A 17803-nucleotide genomic window follows, 5' to 3' on the forward strand; every position below is an offset into this window, starting at 1 on the left:
TACGGGTGTAAACCACATGGTACGTGTGACTGAAGATCCTAAAACGCCGTTGTAACGCCTTCGCTGGCAATGCTGATATCCCCCCATCTCAAGCCATGGAGCCACCACTTCTATTAGACCCAACCAAGCCAGCCATTTCTAACAATGCACGATCTGCGGCTACGTCCCCTGTGCCCAGGTTGATGCGCCTCCTTGCTTCCGCCTCTCTGGCCTCCCACTCCCATCTCTCTCTCTGTATCTTAGCCTCGACGTCGCCGCCGCATCCCCAGACTTCGATGTCATCGATTTGAAACCTCTCCTGGAAGTCGAACTTCCTGGTGACGCTTGTGGAGAAAGCACCACCCCTGGAAGTATAATTGTGCGTGAAGACACCGAACTCGAAGCTTGAGTCGATCACCAGAGATACTGGACCTAAGGGTCTCAGCGTCTCGTGCCGTGAGGCTTGACCTGACTTGGGCGGTGAACAGCCAATTGTGATACCAGGGTGGGTGACCGGAGGTTTTAAAAACGTGACATAGTCCTTATTGATGGCCGAAGTGGTGAATACATCATGCGTGGGGCCTAATTGGAACAATATCATGTCATCGCCACCGAAACACTCCTTATTAGTATGGCGCCAAGGTTGACGGACGAGAGCTCCAAATGTGACTCGATCTTGGCCTGACGAATTGCCATTCGGAAAGCGCTTTGGCGGTATTGACTCCAGAAAGTTGGACTTGGACCCGCTGCTCTCACTCGGATCTCCAAGCCTCGTACCCGAAACTAGGAGTATAGTAGGGGCTCGCCAGTTGAATACCTTGGTTTCAAAGCTGCCCATAGAAAAACCAGCGTCGGCCCCAGAATACAGCAGACGTAACCGACGAAATAGCTCGTTTCCAGGTATAAAAAAAGACAGCTGAGAAAGAACGTTCAAGTTCAGAATACGGCCTTTGTCGTGTAAGAGAGGTGGCGGCGGTATGACATGCTCGTCGATCCTTGGAGCACTATTCTTGCGTTTGGAGAGGTCCAAATTCTTGGAGAAAAGAAAATGCTCAAAGAGAGCATTGAATCCGTTGAATAAGTATGGAAAGTTGAGAGGGATGACTGCATTGAATTGCGCAAATGTGATGCCGGGAGATTTCTCCACATTCAGAAACGCCGATAGGATGTTCTCTGCTGTCGCACGCAAGCTTTCCAATTCCTCGCCCGCAACACGTGGAGCATAGGTGGATAGATTCTGCTTGACCTCCATCGGTGCGATGAGAATGAGCAACATCAATAATCGCCGGAAGTTGTCAGCTGGGATCATGGCGCCGTGCGTAGTCGCGGCGTGCATATCGCCAGTCTTGAATGCGTCAACGAGGTCGAGCGAATCCAGGGCAGCAAGGACCAACTCATCGTCATCTGCCGCATCCTCTTCCAATTCGTCGCCCGCTTCGTCAACCGCAAAGCCCTGTGCATGTGAAGCTGCCTCGCCGGCAGATTCCGCCCTCTGCCGCCTCTCGATCTCAGACACTTTGCGATCATACACTGCCAAGCTCTTGAAGAGGAGCTTCCTCCGCGTGGCATCGCCTTTCGCTAATATCTTGGTATATCTCTCCGTCATGATCGCGACAACGTTGATCATCTGCTCGAAACCAAGGACGGCCGGGGCGTCGGCGAGGAATGGGAAAGCACCGATGTATGAGACCATCTGAAATATGACGGGAGAGACACCAAGAATGTCCGGGAGCTCGAGAAATCGGGCGATCGTGTCCTCTTTGAGATATCGTACGTCCTGCTCATGATCGGCCAGCGATTTGAAGTTGTCCTTGAAGGAGTAGAGCTCTAAGGGTTCGAAACATTTCCGAGCAAACTTCTCGGCCTGTGCATCGCAACATGTCAGTCTAGGTAAGGCCGAGTGAGGTGCGCGAACAAGGAACTGCGAGATCATACCAGTTCAGCTGCTATTTCTTCTCGGGAGCGGTGCTCGACTCCTCCGGGATGGGATTGTCCCATGCTGTCGAGGTACGTGAAGCATCTACTGCGTCGCGGTGCTGTGGGTGTGGCGTGTCGCTGTAATGGCAGTCTTACACGACCACCTGTTCTAGCTAGACGGCAGATCGAATTATTTTGGTGCCAAAACAGCTCCTTTCAAGATGTAGCGTCCCGCCTGGAGCCTGCTCAGCAAACGGAGATAGATGTAGTGATGTAGTCGGGAAAGATGCCGCGGAACAAGCTTTCCAGCGGTGTGCTATATTTCTCTTGCACGTTGAACAGGCACCCGTGGGCCAAGACTGAAAGTAGAAATGGCGGGAACATGTGCTAAATTCGTCTACAGAGTGTATTGTCGAGGCCAGATAGGCTTGATAGACACGGTTTTCCTGGAATGGAGGTATGCATGTGAAGGTGCTGGGGAGCTGGAACGAGCGGCAGGCATCAGGCCGCCATTGGCAAGCTGACGAGCTGGACCCTTGGTTCAAACTGGATGTTGCTTGGCCTTGGTGGGGTGACGTAAGGCCACTGGACTGGACTGGGTGCGGGCGCTGATCACCGCTAAAGCTTTACTGTGTACCTTAGTTATGGGTCGACATGAGCTGAGTGTCAAGTTGCTGTATCAGATTCGTTAGAGTTGTTGCCTACCTAGGTATCTAGTATCGGTTCATATGCTATGGCATTTGGAGCAGTCTCCTCAGGTCTTTGGACTTGACATGGACGCCCAAGACCTATACGGAGTAGTTGGTCCATATTGAGGAACGCCGCATCCGCAGGCGCAGCACCCGCCGTCGTGGAACCGGCCTCCAGTTTGCCATGGAGCGTCTCTCATAACGTGCGCATGCCCATATTGAAGTGAATGTCTGCTCTCAGCCCTTCCCTGTCTGGGTCGACCTTGAACCCTTTGGCTAGTATCCCGCCCGCACCAGGTTGGACTTCGAACCCAAGCCTCGTCCAGAAACCGCCGGTTTCGTCCACAGCATAGTTTGTGAATAGCCGCGTCCCGCCTCTAGATTTGATGTCGCTGACCATCTCGGCCAAGAGCTGGCGAGCAAGACCTTGCCCACGCGCAGACGGATGCACGCAGAAGCAGCATACCTCCCAGTCTATGGAAACAGGTACCGCTTCGACTTTCGAAGTGCCTCGAGAGTCGACCTTGCTGAGCCAGTTCTCGCCTCTGTAGGGCAGCCAACCGGTACAGGCGACCGGGCTGTTCGATGCCGAGAACGCAATAACCATATGTCCGTAATCGCCGAGCTCCCGTGATAAGCCTTCGGCCCCTTTGGCTGGGTCTGGGTCCAGCCGTGTCCAGGTCGGCGGGAAGACGGAGTAATTCTTGTTGAGAAAAGCGGCGTTGATCACAGCGTGAAGCTCCGGCCACCAAGATTGCGAGGGAAGCGATGCCCCCGGGACGATGGCAAAGCTATATCGAGGTTGTGGTGTTAATCCAGCCATTGCAGTTCCTACTCAAGTAATCGGATCGTTCTGTGGTGGAAAGCTCTATATTGAAAAGTTGTTGCTCTGAAGGCCTTTTTGGTCTTCAGGCGATAGTTTCCTCCGAGAATCCGCCCGCCCATGAACGTTTGAGTCACTCGGTCAAGCTCGTAGATGGATACGTAGCTGCGCCGCATAGACCTCACAACTGCCACGGATGTTCTGCACCTATTAGGAATAATACATAAGTATGTGGTTTTACATTTCAACGACAGTATTGTGTCATTATATACAGAGGAGTGGTGTACACGATAAATAGATCGGGACCCTTTTAAGCCGCTTGGCCCTGTTTTGAGCCAGTTCCGAGAAACATAGAATATTGCAACTTTTCATGCACAGCCCAATTATTTCTTGGGTGCCTCTGTTGCTGCTGTTGCTGCCGCCGCCTTTTCATCTGACTGTCTCTGGTCTTCCGGTTTTGGAGTGCTGCTCTTCCCCGTGCCAAACCAACTGCCAGCATTTGACAGCGCCCCCAGGACGCTAGATCCCTCCTTCTTCTCTTGCACGGGGACCTGGCCGTCCGCGTCCGCCGTCGTCTCGGCCGTCGTGCCGGTTTGGCTATCTCTCTCCTCGGCCCTGCGGGCTGCGACCCTCTCCTTCCGGCGTTTCAGGTGCTCCTTGAGCTGCTTCTCCTCCTCGTCTCGGACCTCGAGCTCGTGCAGCCACTTCTGGTGGCGTTCCTCGGCGCGCTGCTGGGCCTCGAGCTTGATCAGCTCCGAGCGCTTCTCACGGTCGGCACCGTAGTAGGCTCCGCCGGCAACGATGGCGCAGACGGTGAACGCTTGGGCACCGATACGCGCGCGAAACATGCGCTGGACCTGGGCGTGATCGCCCTTGCGCATGGCGCGCCAGGCATTGTAGAGGGCGGCGCAGGTAAGGAGGGTTCCTGTTGTTCGGAGGGACTAGTTAGGGCGGGTGGGTTCTCGGTTGACCGTAAAGAGTCGCTTATTCGCACGTCACGTACCGAGCGGGATCAGAGGTTCCTCCCGCAGCTTGCGAGTCACTTTTTTGAAGCCGGTCTCCTGGTAGTTTCTGCCGGCATGGTGAGCACGTTGCTACAAGTCAGGCGGCGCAAGGGGTTGAGCTGCACGTACTGGTCCTCGTCAAAGGACGAGGGCATGGGTCTGTCGGCCATCGTGTGCAATGTTGCCAATGTCAAGGCGGTGGCATCAGTGGGTACTGGCCGGGAGCATGTGTCGCTGCGGCGGAACGCGATGGGATGCGAAGCTGCAGATGATCGAACGACCAGCAAAGTTGCTCAATGATGACATGGATTTTTGCGGATTGCTTCCAGAACCCAGGGCCCGATAGCAAGGGTATCGGGAGCTTCAATACGCTAAGATAAGCGATGGATGCTCAAGATGTTCCAGGCATCCCCTGCCAACCCGCCCTCCTGATGAGCCCTGTCTCTGGGCCCCGTAACATTAGATGGGGGAACGGCCAGTGGGTGGCCGGTTTTCGGTACAGCGGCCTCTTCTGCACGAGACACTTGGAGACGCTACGTCTGGTCGGCAGGTAGCTCGAGGTCTCAAAGGTGGAGGAAGGGCTATAATCACCAGCTAAACTCTTGCATCAAGCCGTACATGTGCGATTATATACTCTAGCGTTACCCCTCAGAAACCAAAGTTCCTTCAAATCCAAGGCAAGCATTTGAGCACTAAACAGAAGATATACCCCGAAGGTCCCTAACGAGGTACCCAATGAGGTACCTAACTACCTTCCAGATTCCAGGTTGAGATAGGTAGCCTCTCACAGCGGTTTGCGGTGCGCCAAGGACCCCGCTAACCTCCATTGAAGCTGAAGCTGTCGGCGAGCACATCTGCGGGCATGACTCTCAGTGCCCCGCTAAAAATTTCCGTGTCAATTGAGTTGACGTCGGCTACAAAAGCGGTGACTAACACCTGACACTTCGCATCTCTCGAGAGCCATTGTCTCAGACTGGACCTCACGATGGCTTCAGATCCTGTTGTAAATGGCGTGAACGGCACGGCAACTGCCAATGGCCGCCGCACGCCTTCGCTTTCGGGCCTCTCCCTCACCGAGTACAGCGCCAACCCGTCGCCGCGATCGGCCAACAAACAAGCTCACATTAAGCAGCTCGTACCCGACGAGCTGCTCCTACCCAATGGACACCCAGATGTACGATACTATCGCTGTTCCAGCTTAATCCCAGACTAACATATTGACGACATCATGTAGTATGTTGGCATGATCCTCAACTCGAGGGTCTACGAAGCCTGCAAGAGAACGTCTCTGACCCCCGCCACGAACCTCTCCAAGCGACTCGAGTGCAATGTCCTTCTCAAACGCGAAGATGAGCAACCGGTGTTCAGCTTCAAGCTGCGCGGCGCCTACAACAAGATGGCCAACCTCGACCCGGAGCTGAGCTGGAAGGGTGTGATTGCTTGCAGCGCCGGCAACCATGCCCAAGGCGTTGCATACTCGGCTCGCCAGCTGAAGATCCCGGCCACCATTGTCATGCCGCAGGGAACTCCTGCGATCAAACATCAGAACGTTTCGAGGATGGGGGGAACTGTAGTGCTACACGGTGCCGACTTCGATGCTGCGAAAGAGGAATGCGTCCGCCTCGAAAAGCAATACGGTCTGATCAACATCCCGCCTTTCGATGATCCCTACGTTATAGCCGGCCAGGGTACTATAGGATTGGAACTTATTTCCGATACCAATCTTTCCAAAGTGGACGCCATTTTCTGCTGCGTCGGCGGCGGCGGCCTCATTGCCGGTATCGGAGTCTTCATCAAGCGCGTAGCACCCCACGTCAAGATCATTGGTGTGGAGGCTGAGGATGCCAATGCCATGGTGCAGTCGCTCGAGAAGGGCGAGCGCGTATTCCTGAAAGAGGTCGGTCTGTTTGCGGATGGAGCGGCTGTGAAGACTGTTGGAGAGGAGACGTTCCGCATCTGCAAGGAGGTTGTAGATGAGGTCGTCCAGGTCACAACGGACGAAACTTGTGCTGCCATCAAGGATGTCTTTGAGGACACCCGGTCTATCGTCGAGCCTGCGGGTGCCTTGGCCCTTGCTGGACTCAAGAAATGGGTCAAGAACAACCCCTCCAGTAACCCAAACCGATCAGTCATTGCTGTCACCAGCGGTGCGAACATGAACTTTGACCGGCTGCGATTCGTTGCTGAGCGAGCGACCTTGGGAGAGGGCAAGGAAGCATTGCTGGCGGTCAGCATTCCGGAACGACCCGGGGCCTTTTCCGAACTCATCAACACCATCATGCCCCATGCCGTGACGGAATTTTCCTACCGATACGCTACAGACGAGGTTGCCAACGTGCTTGTTGGTATCTCGCTCACGGCACCTGCCAGCCAACGTGTGACCGAACTCGAGACGCTGCTGGAGCGAATCAACGCGTCAGGTATGACGGCCACAGATCTGTCGGGAGATGAGCTTGCCAAATCACACATCCGATACCTGGTCGGTGGACGGTCTAATGTGGCCGACGAGCGTGTCTACACGTTCACATTCCCAGAGCGGCCGGGTGCTCTCCAGAAATTCCTCAACACGCTGCGACCGCGATATAACATCAGCCTGTTCCAGTACCGAAACGGCGGCAGCGACGTTGGTAAGATCGTAGCAGGCATCCAGTGCCCCGATGCCGAGGTGGCAGGGCTGGAGAGGTTCTTGAAGCAGATCGGGTACCCATGGGAAGACTGCACAGAAAACAGTGCCTTCAAGACCTTCCTGAGGAACTGAGCTATCAGGAGTCTCAACGAGGAGTTCAAGGCGTCCGATGTAAAGTCTTTTTAAGGGGTCATCTACGGGTCTTTATCTGCGACTGGGCTATTGCGAGTAGCTGTTCTTAGGTCCTCAGGTATAAAAGCCAAAAATTAGAGAAAATAGACTAGGGTTCACAAACTCCAAGAACTCAAGATTCAAAGATATGTAATTCATAACGATGGGATTGGACGAAACGCAATCGTGTAAGTCGCCCGTAGCCAGTATCGGCGGCCCATGGGAGTTACTTGGGTGCGCTGTTGCTCCGGCCGGCAGAGGCGCCGCCGGGTTTTATCCGAAAAATTGCATCCACCCAGACCATGGCCTCGCCCATTCACTGTACCATGCTCGCCTACGACGTCGGCTGTCTCCCAGGCCCGTGAGATTCCTACGATAAAAACACAGGCACAATGTGCGGACCCTCGATATCGCGCTCGTCGAAGATGGCGACGTCAACCCTCCTCTCGTCGTTCAAGGCCCTGTCGCTGTCCGCCTCCGCGAAGCCCATCGCCCGGACGGCCTTCCGCGCGCAACAACAGTTCGTCGCGCGCCGTTCCATTTCCTCTGCGATCCTCCCTGCGACCGCAAGACCGACGACTATGAGGGTTACCACGATGGCGGTTAAGGCTCTGCAGCCGTCCCTGCAGACTCAGCAGACGAGAGGCATGAAGGTCCACAGTTCGATCAAGAGGAGATGCGAGCACTGCAAGGTACGTTGAACCGGTTTCTCCGTTCAGACGACGTGGTTTGGATTTGAAAGAATCCCGGCTAAGGCGAGGACGTCATGCAGGTCGTGCGAAGGAAGCGAGGCAAGCGAGGCAACGGATACCGCTACATCATTTGCAGCGCAAACCCGAGACATAAGCAACGGCAAGGATAGATGAGGAAGGGGGAACAAGACGATGTGGTGTACTGGCTGCACGACGCTGGGCTCTGGGCTCGGCCAGAATGGCATGATACGATACAGACGTCTGCCCTCGTATGGAAGTGTATTACTACAGCAGCAGCGCAAATGTACAAAAAGATTCAGGACCACGGCGTCAACAGGCATAATATCATCTAGAGACAACCGGCACAGGCAAGCGATAGAGCAACATGTCACGATACTTTGGACCAACTTCAAGTACCATTCGGTTATGTGTGCTATGAGTAAGGATGGCATTGCCCCTGGGCTACATGCCTCCCATATACCTCTCCATAGCCTCCCACTCCGTCTTTCCTGTAGACAGGAGGTATCTGATATGCCCCTGGGTTTTCCATGTTAGCTTTCCAAGGTGTTCGGCAGATTGACAAGTGGACTGGACTATCTGCAGCATACAATGTCGGTAACGGCACGGTGGCGCTCAAACTCGGCGCGGGCGAAGCTGCGCGTCTCGGAACGGGTCGTCGGGTCGCCGATGCGCCTCGTGCCTCGCAGGATGGTCCGGTAAAGCGACAGAACGCGCGAGCGCTGCAGGAACTAGATAGCAGTATATTGCCGTCAGCCGTGGGCTGTTTCTCGTCTCGTCGAAGGCGGGATTTCATGTGGGAGAACGCACATGATCCAGGCTCAGCGCTCCGCCGAGGCGGCTTCGATGCGACTCGGTCGCATAGCTCCGGGGCCCGATCGCCGACCGAAGCAGCCGCAGGCTGGAGGTGCTCATGGGGCGCATGAGGGTTCAACGGGGCCTGGCTCCTCACGGCATCGGATAATTGGTTGTCGGCTTCGCACGTTGAGGAGGACTCGAACGTTCCGTGTGTCCGTTCAATCAACAGCCTGAGCAATTAGCGAAACTTTTTGTTGGAGCTCCCCTGTTGCAGCTGGCTTAGGCAGGGATGGGTGGCTTGCAAGGTCGCCTTATCGCCGAAATATTGCTGTACCGAGGTGTTAGCATTTCGCTCCCTGTGCTTGCTGCACCAACTAAGCCGCCTGTCAATCATCTCGAGTGGCTGGCCTGACGCTCGAGAAGTGTGAGAAGTGTGAGAAGCGTCGACGGGTGATTGCATCATCGCAATCCACTCGCTTTCACCTGATCCCTACTCATAGCGCATGTTAGAACGATGGAGCTTCAGAATCGATGAAGACTTAATGATTCCTTTGTTCCAAGCCAACCTCAGTGTCGGCTGCCAATAGCCTACCATGGCGCCATCAACGCGTACCCCCGACCCCATCGAGGAAACGAACTTGAAGAGCGATGAACAGTTCATTGACGAAAATCTACGGCCGAGGTATGCATTTCATGCCCTCTGTCAACCCTTGATCAACACATGTCAAGTCAATATCGCTGCTAGAATTGCTTGGCATCTGAGAGAAAATCTACTAACAGTCAGCAGCGACGGCTGGGCAACATGGACACATCCCAGATCTCAGGAGTCATACTCCATCCGTCTATTACAAGCTGCCCAGATGAGCGCGCAAGATCTGAAGCTATGTCTGTCGTTGATAGAGGAGACGAGCAGGTCGCACTACGAGGCGTCGTCTCGCGGCTGGAAGCCCAGGGCGAAGCTGGCCGAGATGAAGTCGCCCGAGATGCGCTACGTCGTGGTCAAGGACTCTCAGGGCGAGATACGCGGTTTCACCTCGCTCATGCCAACGTATGAGGAGGGCCAGCCCGTCGTGTATTGCTACGAGATCCACCTCAAGGACGAGATGAGAGGGTAGGTTGTCTCTTCGAAAGATGATTTATGCAGCATACAGGCGCATACTGCTTAGCATCACGCGCATAAATCTTGTCACTCTGGTTCCCTGCTAATTAGTTCTATAGCACTGGATTGGGTGCTCATCTCATGGGATTTCAGGAAATGGTGGCCAAGCATACGCCAGCCATTGAGAAGGTCATGTTGACCTGCTTCACTAAAAACATTGTCGCCATGAGATTTTACCAGAAATTGGGATTCGAAGTAGATCCGATATCGCCTGAGCCGAAGAGGTTGCGGTTCGGGAAGACGTCGGTGCCGGACTATATCATCATGAGTAAAAAGGTAGTTTAGAGGGTTACGAGCGCAAAGACCGGCTAGCCATGATATTACTTCGTCGTACTTGTAAACCTGCCAGGCTTGGTTATAAGACTTGAACGCCGAAGAAGGGGCTAGGTGATACGTTTGACTGACTGATACATAGCCCATGGAAAGCATCACACCAGCCGTATCCGCTGTGCGTCAGGTGTTGGGTAGTACGACCTTCCCTTACGCTGGACCAGATAGGGTCGACAAAAATCATCTCACGTAAAGGTGCATACGATTGAGAGCACCGTCGTAAGTACCTTGCCATTTGCCGGCCTTTGTACATCTCGGTCTCTTGTGTCAGATGACCTGACTTGATTCGCCCTGGTTACAGGAAGCAAACCGTATGGTCCTACCATAAAGGACCAGGCAGGCAAGGCATGTATGCAAGGGGCTATGCTGCTGCTATGGTGGGTATCACTTCAGCCCTGGGCCGCTAACGACCTAAGGTTATTTTCGTAGCTCAAATTAGCAACCAACCATCAGCCCCAAGCCAAGCTTTTCTCGCTTGAGCTCGACATTGTCTATCACAATTCGCACGCTCAGTGTTTGGGCGTAAGTTAGACAATTCATTGATCATGATACTCCAGTTCCCGAGTTACCCGACGGGCGCAGATCATTCTATGAGAACGGGAGACTTACGCCTCCAGGCTGCGGGGGCTAGGCACTTCGCCAACTCCTTCACGTCGTCGAATGATCCCCGGGCTGCTGGTCACACACACATGAAGTCATGCAGAAAGCCGCACATTCCAACCGCGAAGCTGACGCCCCCTCCATTCCCTGCCTCATGATGTTGTTTCATTCCGATCCCAGTGCGGATGGGCTCTCGGCAAGCGCCACCAATTCCCACGCGAAGGATTGTCTCATGGCCTGAAGCGGAAAGATCAGGCTGACACCAGCAAAGCAACGGCGTTGTTGGCGGCCCCTTGGCACGATCTTCAGCTGCGCCTCCTGTCGGTGACCGTAGAAGCCAGAGTTGCGTCGAAAGATTGACATAAGTCGGCGCGCTCTTCTCGATGGCTGTGTCACTGTGCGTCTTTGCTTTTCTGTGATTTCATTCGATTCAATACGTACACGGTGTTGTTTTTGTGTTTTTATCCATCCCAATTTCCCAAGGAGTCACTTTGGCTCCTCTCGAAATCCTCACCCTCAGCCATCAACCACTGTGCGCCTGTAGAAAGGTTTTTCATCATGGCCTACCAACCTCAACAGCCGATGCAGCCAATGTTCCAGCAAGACAATGGTGGTGAATGGAAGAACAGTCTTTGCGACTGTTCGCCATGCGACAGCTGTATGATCAGCTTCTGCGTGCCATGCATTCGTAAGCGGTTCCCGGGCCTTGTCTGGTATATCCCACCTACCCACTCGCTGACTTGATTTCTAACAGTCGTTGGCCGAACGACCGAGCGGCTCCGTGACCCTACGATGCAAACTGCCGAGAGCATGAATAATGATTGCTTGATTCACGGTGGTCTCTGCTTTTTCACTGGATGCCACTGGATCTACACCATGCTCAAGCGTGGTGAAATTCGAGAGAGGTTCGGCATCCCAGGTAGTGGTTTTGGCGACTGCTGCGTTACCTACTGGTGCCACTGCTGTGCGGTCATCCAGCAGGACAACGAGGTCAAGACCCGTATGCGGCCTACCGGCCCTATCGATCAGCAATACCAGCCGCTACAGCAGGGCATGGTCATGCCCCAGGGTCCGCCGCCGGCGCACGCACCCCCTCAGAAGGAGGGATACACCCACCAATAGATACATTGTGGGATATAACTAGGGTCTATCGAAATCAGGGGGATCCTCCACATGTCCACATTGGTCAAACGTTATAAGATGTTGCGCACCATCAAGGGATGGTCTGCAAAAACAGCGAGGGTGATAATATGGAGTTGGGATTTTGTTGAGGCAGGCTTAATCGGCTCCTCTTCTTGGCTTACTATTTCCTTGCGATTACCCTAAGTCCAAAACTTAGATATGAATTACAGTTGCAGATTTCAGCGCCCACCTCTGTGGGCTGCTTTATCGGATAAAATTTGAGTCTCCTCCCTGACCAGTGTGTCTCCAAATTGGCTACAGTAACCAGACCTGGGCTTCTACGTTCGGTGTCGATATGGTGTTGGAGGTCGACAACCAACACTACCATCTAAGCAACACTGCATGAGTATAATGGATGATGACGTATGACTGGCCATATCTGTAGCTGTTGCACTTCATTCGGTGTCAAAACTTCATTCGCATATCATTGGCAATAATTCTCTTAGCAGGGGTTCGAAGTAGACTACAACCAGAGGATGAGGTCAAATAAGAGCCATCCCAGTCGATATCTTGTCGGTTTAATTCCGACTCAGGTCATCATCATATTCACATTGTTTCAATGTAATGGTACTGAAAAGTGACACTAAAATTAATGTGAACGAGAGCCTTGAAGATGACAACAGAGACCAGTACTTACAGGAAGGTATGCAAGGGTCGAACACATCGTCCCCGAAAGCTACTGACGCGTTCAATGCTTACTTGATTCTCAATGATTCTAGATTAAATGATCTGAGGATTCCTCGAAAACTAATAGCATACAAAAGTTGCGGCCGAATTCCTGTAGTCTGCTTAAACATATGACAGTTGCGCGTGTATCCGTACACATGATATTGTGTGATGCCTTAGCAAGCTACCCGAGATAGCGCATGACGTTGAGCAGTTAGATTTTTCCATCCATTGTTCTATTTGCGACTCAAGTTTCACCAAGATAGTAAGCAAAAAACAACATGATGCAAGATGTAATGTGTCATGATGAATTACCAATACTGTGTCCAATGGCGATCTCAATCGTCCACTTTCTGCATACCTACAGTTTTCTAACACTACTTCCATAATCGACATAGCTCCTAATTGTTTTTCGAAAACATGAAAGCATACAAGCCCTTCCAAGGTTGGACTTATTAATAATGGCAAATACTCTAGCATAGGCTACAGCAATATACACAATGCCCATAGCCTGGAGATCGACTTCACCGGACAGTACACTTAGCATTTTCTCTCGCCGGTTTTCAATCAGATAACTTGGTGTCAGATCAAATTGCAAGTGTATGTACATATACGGCGAGGGAAGGGCGAAAAGGATCAATGAGATTTGCGCCTTGTCACCTCACGCGAAGCAGAATTCGTATGCGGCGCCGCGCATGTTTTGGAATCGATCATGAACACGAAAGCAGCAGACTATGCGCCATGCATACTCATTGTAGCTCAATTGAGCTTGCTTGCATCCAAGTATATGCACTTTGCTTCACACTGGCACGAGTTGAACCAGCTCCTCGGATCTTGTTTCCACTTTGGGTATATCAAAGGGCCATTGGAAGTTGGTATATGCCCGGAACTTTCGCCTGGCGAGGTCTAGGAACCAGGCTTCCACGATGCCGTGCCCAGTCCTTGCCTCTAAAAGTCACATCTCGGAAATTATGACTGTCACCATCAACGCCGATTTTTGACAATTGAAGTGATAGCACTATAATTTGGTCAAGTAAACGCAAGTGTCCTCTAATCTTGTCCCTCTTCCTTGAAAGGGGACAAGATTCAGTCTCTTGATGAATTGAACCATACGTTTGGACTTCTGATTATACCTAACCTCACAATCCCTTTGACAGTCTACCAAAATCTCGCCAGTTCAACTGGTGAAGCTTCGCGAGACTATGACTGCAAGGTCATCATCATTCATGAGAGACATCTCCTGAATAATAAGACATGCTAACTCTTCTCCAGGCGCCGTTGATGCTTGCCCAGTTGGGTATGAAGTCTAAATTCGGGCTACAACTAACACATCCTAGGGTCCCGGTACGGCAGTTACGACAAATCGCTATGATTTAAGTTGGAAAGCGAGTGGTTCATCGTGGATGTTTCAGGCCAGGGCAAGTTGTGGCGATGCCGAAAAGTCCGGCTGGATGTCCATTCCCCCTGCGACTGTGAAGCTAGAGACGGCACCGGGTCCCAGGAACACAACTACATATGCCACAACGAACGCCATGACACTTATGTGGCTGCCCCCAGATGGGACTTGGAATATAGGCCGCTACCAGATTATCACATTCGACAAGGATACGGCCGGTGCATGCATCGAATATGTGGGCACGAAAGGCCAGTCAGCTGCCATCAGCGGACTTATACCAGGACATCATTATAGCGTGTTGGTAGCAACATGGACCGACAAGGGCGGCGGTCTACCAATTGGTGCCCGAACAATTACTGTTGGAGCTGGTACACCTCAAGCACCTGACGACCTCAGGGTAATCAGTACGGATTCTACTACAGTACAACTCCGATGGACGGGAAGTTCGGCCGCTGCAGGATATCGCTGGTGGACCCGCAACATCAACGATGGAAGTGCATCGAAAAGCAGTGACTCATTTTCGACTGATGTGCCCTGCCACTCTACTGGCTGGCTGTTCCCCGGCGTTTGGAATTTGAGTTCTGCATATCAGCCTATTACGGCGCCGATGAGTCTGTTGAGGGGAATTGTGTCACAGAAAGCAGAAACTACACAGGGGTGGGCCGTGGCCGCTTGTCCAGCATACAATCCCTTCATATTTGGGGTATCATTCTGTAGTATAGACATAAATAGCAGTAGTGATACAAGGTAGACTGCTGAACCAAGGGAGAAATCCCCACCCAGCCAAGGAACGGCCAATCATGCCATTAAAGAGACGTATATAGCCATCAGAGACCGCAAAAAGTAAGAAAAATCAATTGAAGCTATGCCAGATGCAGGCGGCCCGGTCTCTATAATCTGGATGGCGGAAAGGTCTTTGCGGACTGGGACCAATTCTCCGAATCAAAGAAATGGCGCAGAAGATATTGTTCCCAAAATATCGATTTTGGTGCTGCATTATTCGACTTACTCACCCATATGCGCTAATCGTGTACTTCAAAAGGCTGGTTCTGGTAAGCGTCACCTGATAACATATTGCGTAGGCTTGCTACCGCTTAATGCAACGCTCGACGGCGATCCCACATCATTTCCTCCAGATCAGCTCCACTACCTCGTCAAGTTCCCCGGAACGATGGTCCCCCTTTCGTAGATAGAGCTGTCTCATGGTATCACCGCTGATCTCCGTATCTTTGAGATAGTAGGTCTTGCGCCGGTCTTCGCTCACCATATCGCGCAGTGAGCCAAGGATATAATCATAGCGAGGATCTTGGTCACCGTATAATTTACCCCAGGTGTGTTCCATTTTGCTGAGGTCGATCGTATCTAATCCTTCGGAGTATACACTAACGGAATAACCATTGGATAGTATCGTATCGTTCCCGAAGCGCCATCGCTGGAGGAAACAGTTTCTAATTAGGGAAAAATTGTCAGCAATCAGTTATCTTGGTGCCACAGTACTGTTTTTGATTGTTCCACACAAGAAGCCGTGTGCCAAGTCCCTCGCGTTTTCTACTTACCCGCAAAATTTTGTTGCAGTAGCCATTTCTACAACTGGTGCATGGTACCTTGATGACAATCACAAGTCAGCATATTTTGAAGAGACTAATACACCGTGAAACAACATGAAGAATCACGCCAAGAGGGGTAGAGGTTTCGGGGTCGCATACCAGCTCTTCCAGTGATGTAAGTTGAGCGGATCCACGCCAGACTCGAAGAAGCCGCGTAGGTCACCGAGGAGGTCATGTTGGTAACTGAATTTCACCATTAGTTGTCCAAGCTATGCCTTGTAAGAGATTGAGTTACATACAAGCCTGGCAATACTGTCATTCTCGCTCTACTGTGGTGGTATACACAGTCGCGAATGATGATGTCCCCTAAATTCGGAGGAGACTCCTGGAGGCATTGAACGGCCTGGTCCACAGTACCGAGTTTCTTCGCCAGAGCTGCAGAGAGATATGCGCCAGCTCCACCGTAAGCCATGATTCCAAAATTCTGGATTGATCCAAAGTCTTCGGCCAAACCACCAACATACATGTCTTGGGTATGATCGAAGGCTCCAAGTGCATCGGAAAGCGGTGCCAAATGAGGGTAGAAAGTGTCATCGTCAAGAAGCCCAAACCATTCTGTTTCTGGGCCACTTTCCTCAACCATCCGAGTCAATACCATGAAGTGAGACTGTGATGTGGAATGTGTCCTGTCAAATGGTTCGATGAAGAAGGCTTGGATGCCACTTTTTCGATATGTGCCCTGAAGCTCCAAGACATCCTCTCGACGGTCAAACCAGTCTTCGACAACGACAAACAGTTTCGATTCTCGGCCGGAGCACCAATGCCCAATAGAAGGGAGTGAATCAAGCAGCCTGTTGTAGGTAGTTGCCATGCCGAAAATGAGATTGGGAAATGTCGCCCTTCCTGGATAAACATGGTTTACGGACAGGGAGATTGGAACACATCCTCCGACTGCTCCGCTTAAATCTCCCATGTGATCCAATTCGACCAACGCTTGCTCCGTGATAAGAGCTTCGGACACGTTAAGGACTGCATTACGATTGGCATTGGGTGATATGATCACTTCAATACACCGAGACGAATACTTGATAGTTGGAGACAGATCAAGGCCAGTTCTGTCATTCGCGAGACGAACAAAATCTAAGGTTATTACGTCGCCCGTGAAAAATGTGAAAGGAGGCAAGGGTGAGCCGTGTTTGAGGAAAAAATTTACAATGATGAACAGAACGATGCAGTATCCCGTGAGGTGCACCCAGCGGCGTTGTATACTGGCGTTTGCCATAATACAATAGATAAAAATATGGTAGAGGCGCAAATTTCATATCACGCGAAGTAAGGAGCGTCTAGGTTGAGCGGACACAGGAAATTCAACCAAGAAGTGGCAAAGATTGAATGACGGGTGACTGGGTAGCAACAGGGTTGGATGGGTGGGTGCCTTCGCTGGGATCGATGGGCCGCATAAAATCATATGTTGGGTGCGGCGGCTGATCTAAGTCTAATCGAGTCCAACGGCAATCATGATGTACCCAGGGGGCAGATGCTACGTTCCGGCGCTTCACTGCCATGGCGCCTCACAGATGAGTTCCTACATACCTAAATCGTCCTACAGGCGGGTAAGACAGCTGGCGATAATACTAGGCCCGCGGAAATTTTATTTCCCCCCGAAACTTGAATTGTCACGTCTACGTTAACCGTAAGTCAATCCTATGCTGCGAAGAAACATTTTCACACACCTGAAAGCTGCTGGTACAAAAGCGGAGCAGAAAGTATCCATGTTGGCTACAGGCCCATATATTACTATGATCCTTGATTATCGGGCCAACCGCGTAGATTCCCGTCACAGCGGCCCGCCATTTCATTGGCCGGCAGCGGGGCAACACGACATGGGGTTTAATTCGGCTCACCAGAACTTCCAACAAGAACAGATAGATGATTCGTCGTGACCAGGGAAGTATGGGCCTTTTGGCGCTTAAGAATTGTTTTGCGTTGAGAGTACATGATTCAGGTTAGCAGCAATCATGACTGCTTGGCGCCGCAGACGTGAGTTCTGCTAGGTCTAGGATAATGTTCCCTTTACGTTGAAGCATTCGAACAAATTACTAATGGAAGATCCCTATGCGAATGGTGGCTTTCTGCTTGTATGAGATGGGTTGAGAAATTATAGTTCTGAGGAGGAAGATCCGGCAATGGGCAACTACACACACAT

The 17803-nt window shown here is 51.9% G+C and overlaps 9 protein-coding genes across 9 annotated transcripts; 4 read left to right on the forward strand and 5 right to left on the reverse strand.

Moving 5' to 3' along the window:
* Nucleotides 1-88: 88 nt before the first annotated feature.
* JN550_006448 (uncharacterized protein) lies at nt 89-1977 on the reverse strand (the record flags this gene model as incomplete). The annotated part of the gene is made up of 2 exons (XM_049318188.1): nt 89-1843; nt 1915-1977. 2 exons carry the CDS (start codon nt 1975-1977, stop codon nt 89-91), a joined length of 1818 nt encoding a protein of 605 aa, XP_049171667.1.
* An 804-nt stretch (nt 1978-2781) lies between these two features.
* Nucleotides 2782-3408, reverse strand: JN550_006449 (uncharacterized protein; the record flags this gene model as incomplete). The annotated part of the gene is made up of 1 exon (XM_049318189.1): nt 2782-3408. The coding sequence occupies one exon, from the start codon at nt 3406-3408 to the stop codon at nt 2782-2784; it is 627 nt and encodes a 208-aa protein (XP_049171668.1).
* A 383-nt stretch (nt 3409-3791) lies between these two features.
* JN550_006450 (uncharacterized protein) lies at nt 3792-4582 on the reverse strand (the record flags this gene model as incomplete). Its single annotated transcript, XM_049318190.1, has 3 exons — nt 3792-4333; nt 4412-4479; nt 4542-4582. The coding sequence occupies 3 exons, from the start codon at nt 4580-4582 to the stop codon at nt 3792-3794; spliced, it is 651 nt and encodes a 216-aa protein (XP_049171669.1).
* Nucleotides 4583-5397: 815 nt separating this feature from the next.
* On the forward strand, nt 5398-7170 carry JN550_006451 (uncharacterized protein; the record flags this gene model as incomplete). The annotated part of the gene is made up of 2 exons (XM_049318191.1): nt 5398-5586; nt 5647-7170. 2 exons carry the CDS (start codon nt 5398-5400, stop codon nt 7168-7170), a joined length of 1713 nt encoding a protein of 570 aa, XP_049171670.1.
* A 431-nt stretch (nt 7171-7601) lies between these two features.
* JN550_006452 (uncharacterized protein) lies at nt 7602-8071 on the forward strand (the record flags this gene model as incomplete). The annotated part of the gene is made up of 2 exons (XM_049318192.1): nt 7602-7901; nt 7982-8071. 2 exons carry the CDS (start codon nt 7602-7604, stop codon nt 8069-8071), a joined length of 390 nt encoding a protein of 129 aa, XP_049171671.1.
* A 292-nt stretch (nt 8072-8363) lies between these two features.
* On the reverse strand, nt 8364-8843 carry JN550_006453 (uncharacterized protein; the record flags this gene model as incomplete). Its single annotated transcript, XM_049318193.1, has 3 exons — nt 8364-8438; nt 8510-8650; nt 8730-8843. The coding sequence occupies 3 exons, from the start codon at nt 8841-8843 to the stop codon at nt 8364-8366; spliced, it is 330 nt and encodes a 109-aa protein (XP_049171672.1).
* Nucleotides 8844-9310: 467 nt separating this feature from the next.
* JN550_006454 (uncharacterized protein) lies at nt 9311-10161 on the forward strand (the record flags this gene model as incomplete). Its single annotated transcript, XM_049318194.1, has 3 exons — nt 9311-9399; nt 9505-9828; nt 9936-10161. The coding sequence occupies 3 exons, from the start codon at nt 9311-9313 to the stop codon at nt 10159-10161; spliced, it is 639 nt and encodes a 212-aa protein (XP_049171673.1).
* Nucleotides 10162-11364: 1203 nt separating this feature from the next.
* Nucleotides 11365-11928, forward strand: JN550_006455 (uncharacterized protein; the record flags this gene model as incomplete). Its single annotated transcript, XM_049318195.1, has 2 exons — nt 11365-11494; nt 11561-11928. 2 exons carry the CDS (start codon nt 11365-11367, stop codon nt 11926-11928), a joined length of 498 nt encoding a protein of 165 aa, XP_049171674.1.
* Nucleotides 11929-15173: 3245 nt separating this feature from the next.
* JN550_006456 (uncharacterized protein) lies at nt 15174-16468 on the reverse strand (the record flags this gene model as incomplete). Its single annotated transcript, XM_049318196.1, has 4 exons — nt 15174-15498; nt 15607-15654; nt 15757-15840; nt 15897-16468. The coding sequence occupies 4 exons, from the start codon at nt 16466-16468 to the stop codon at nt 15174-15176; spliced, it is 1029 nt and encodes a 342-aa protein (XP_049171675.1).
* Nucleotides 16469-17803: the final 1335 nt, after the last annotated feature.

This window comes from Neoarthrinium moseri (assembly GCF_022829205.1).
Source record: "Neoarthrinium moseri strain CBS 164.80 chromosome Unknown scaffold22_Wmoseri_CBS_16480, whole genome shotgun sequence".
Taxonomy (NCBI): Eukaryota; Fungi; Ascomycota; class Sordariomycetes; order Amphisphaeriales; family Apiosporaceae; genus Neoarthrinium; species Neoarthrinium moseri.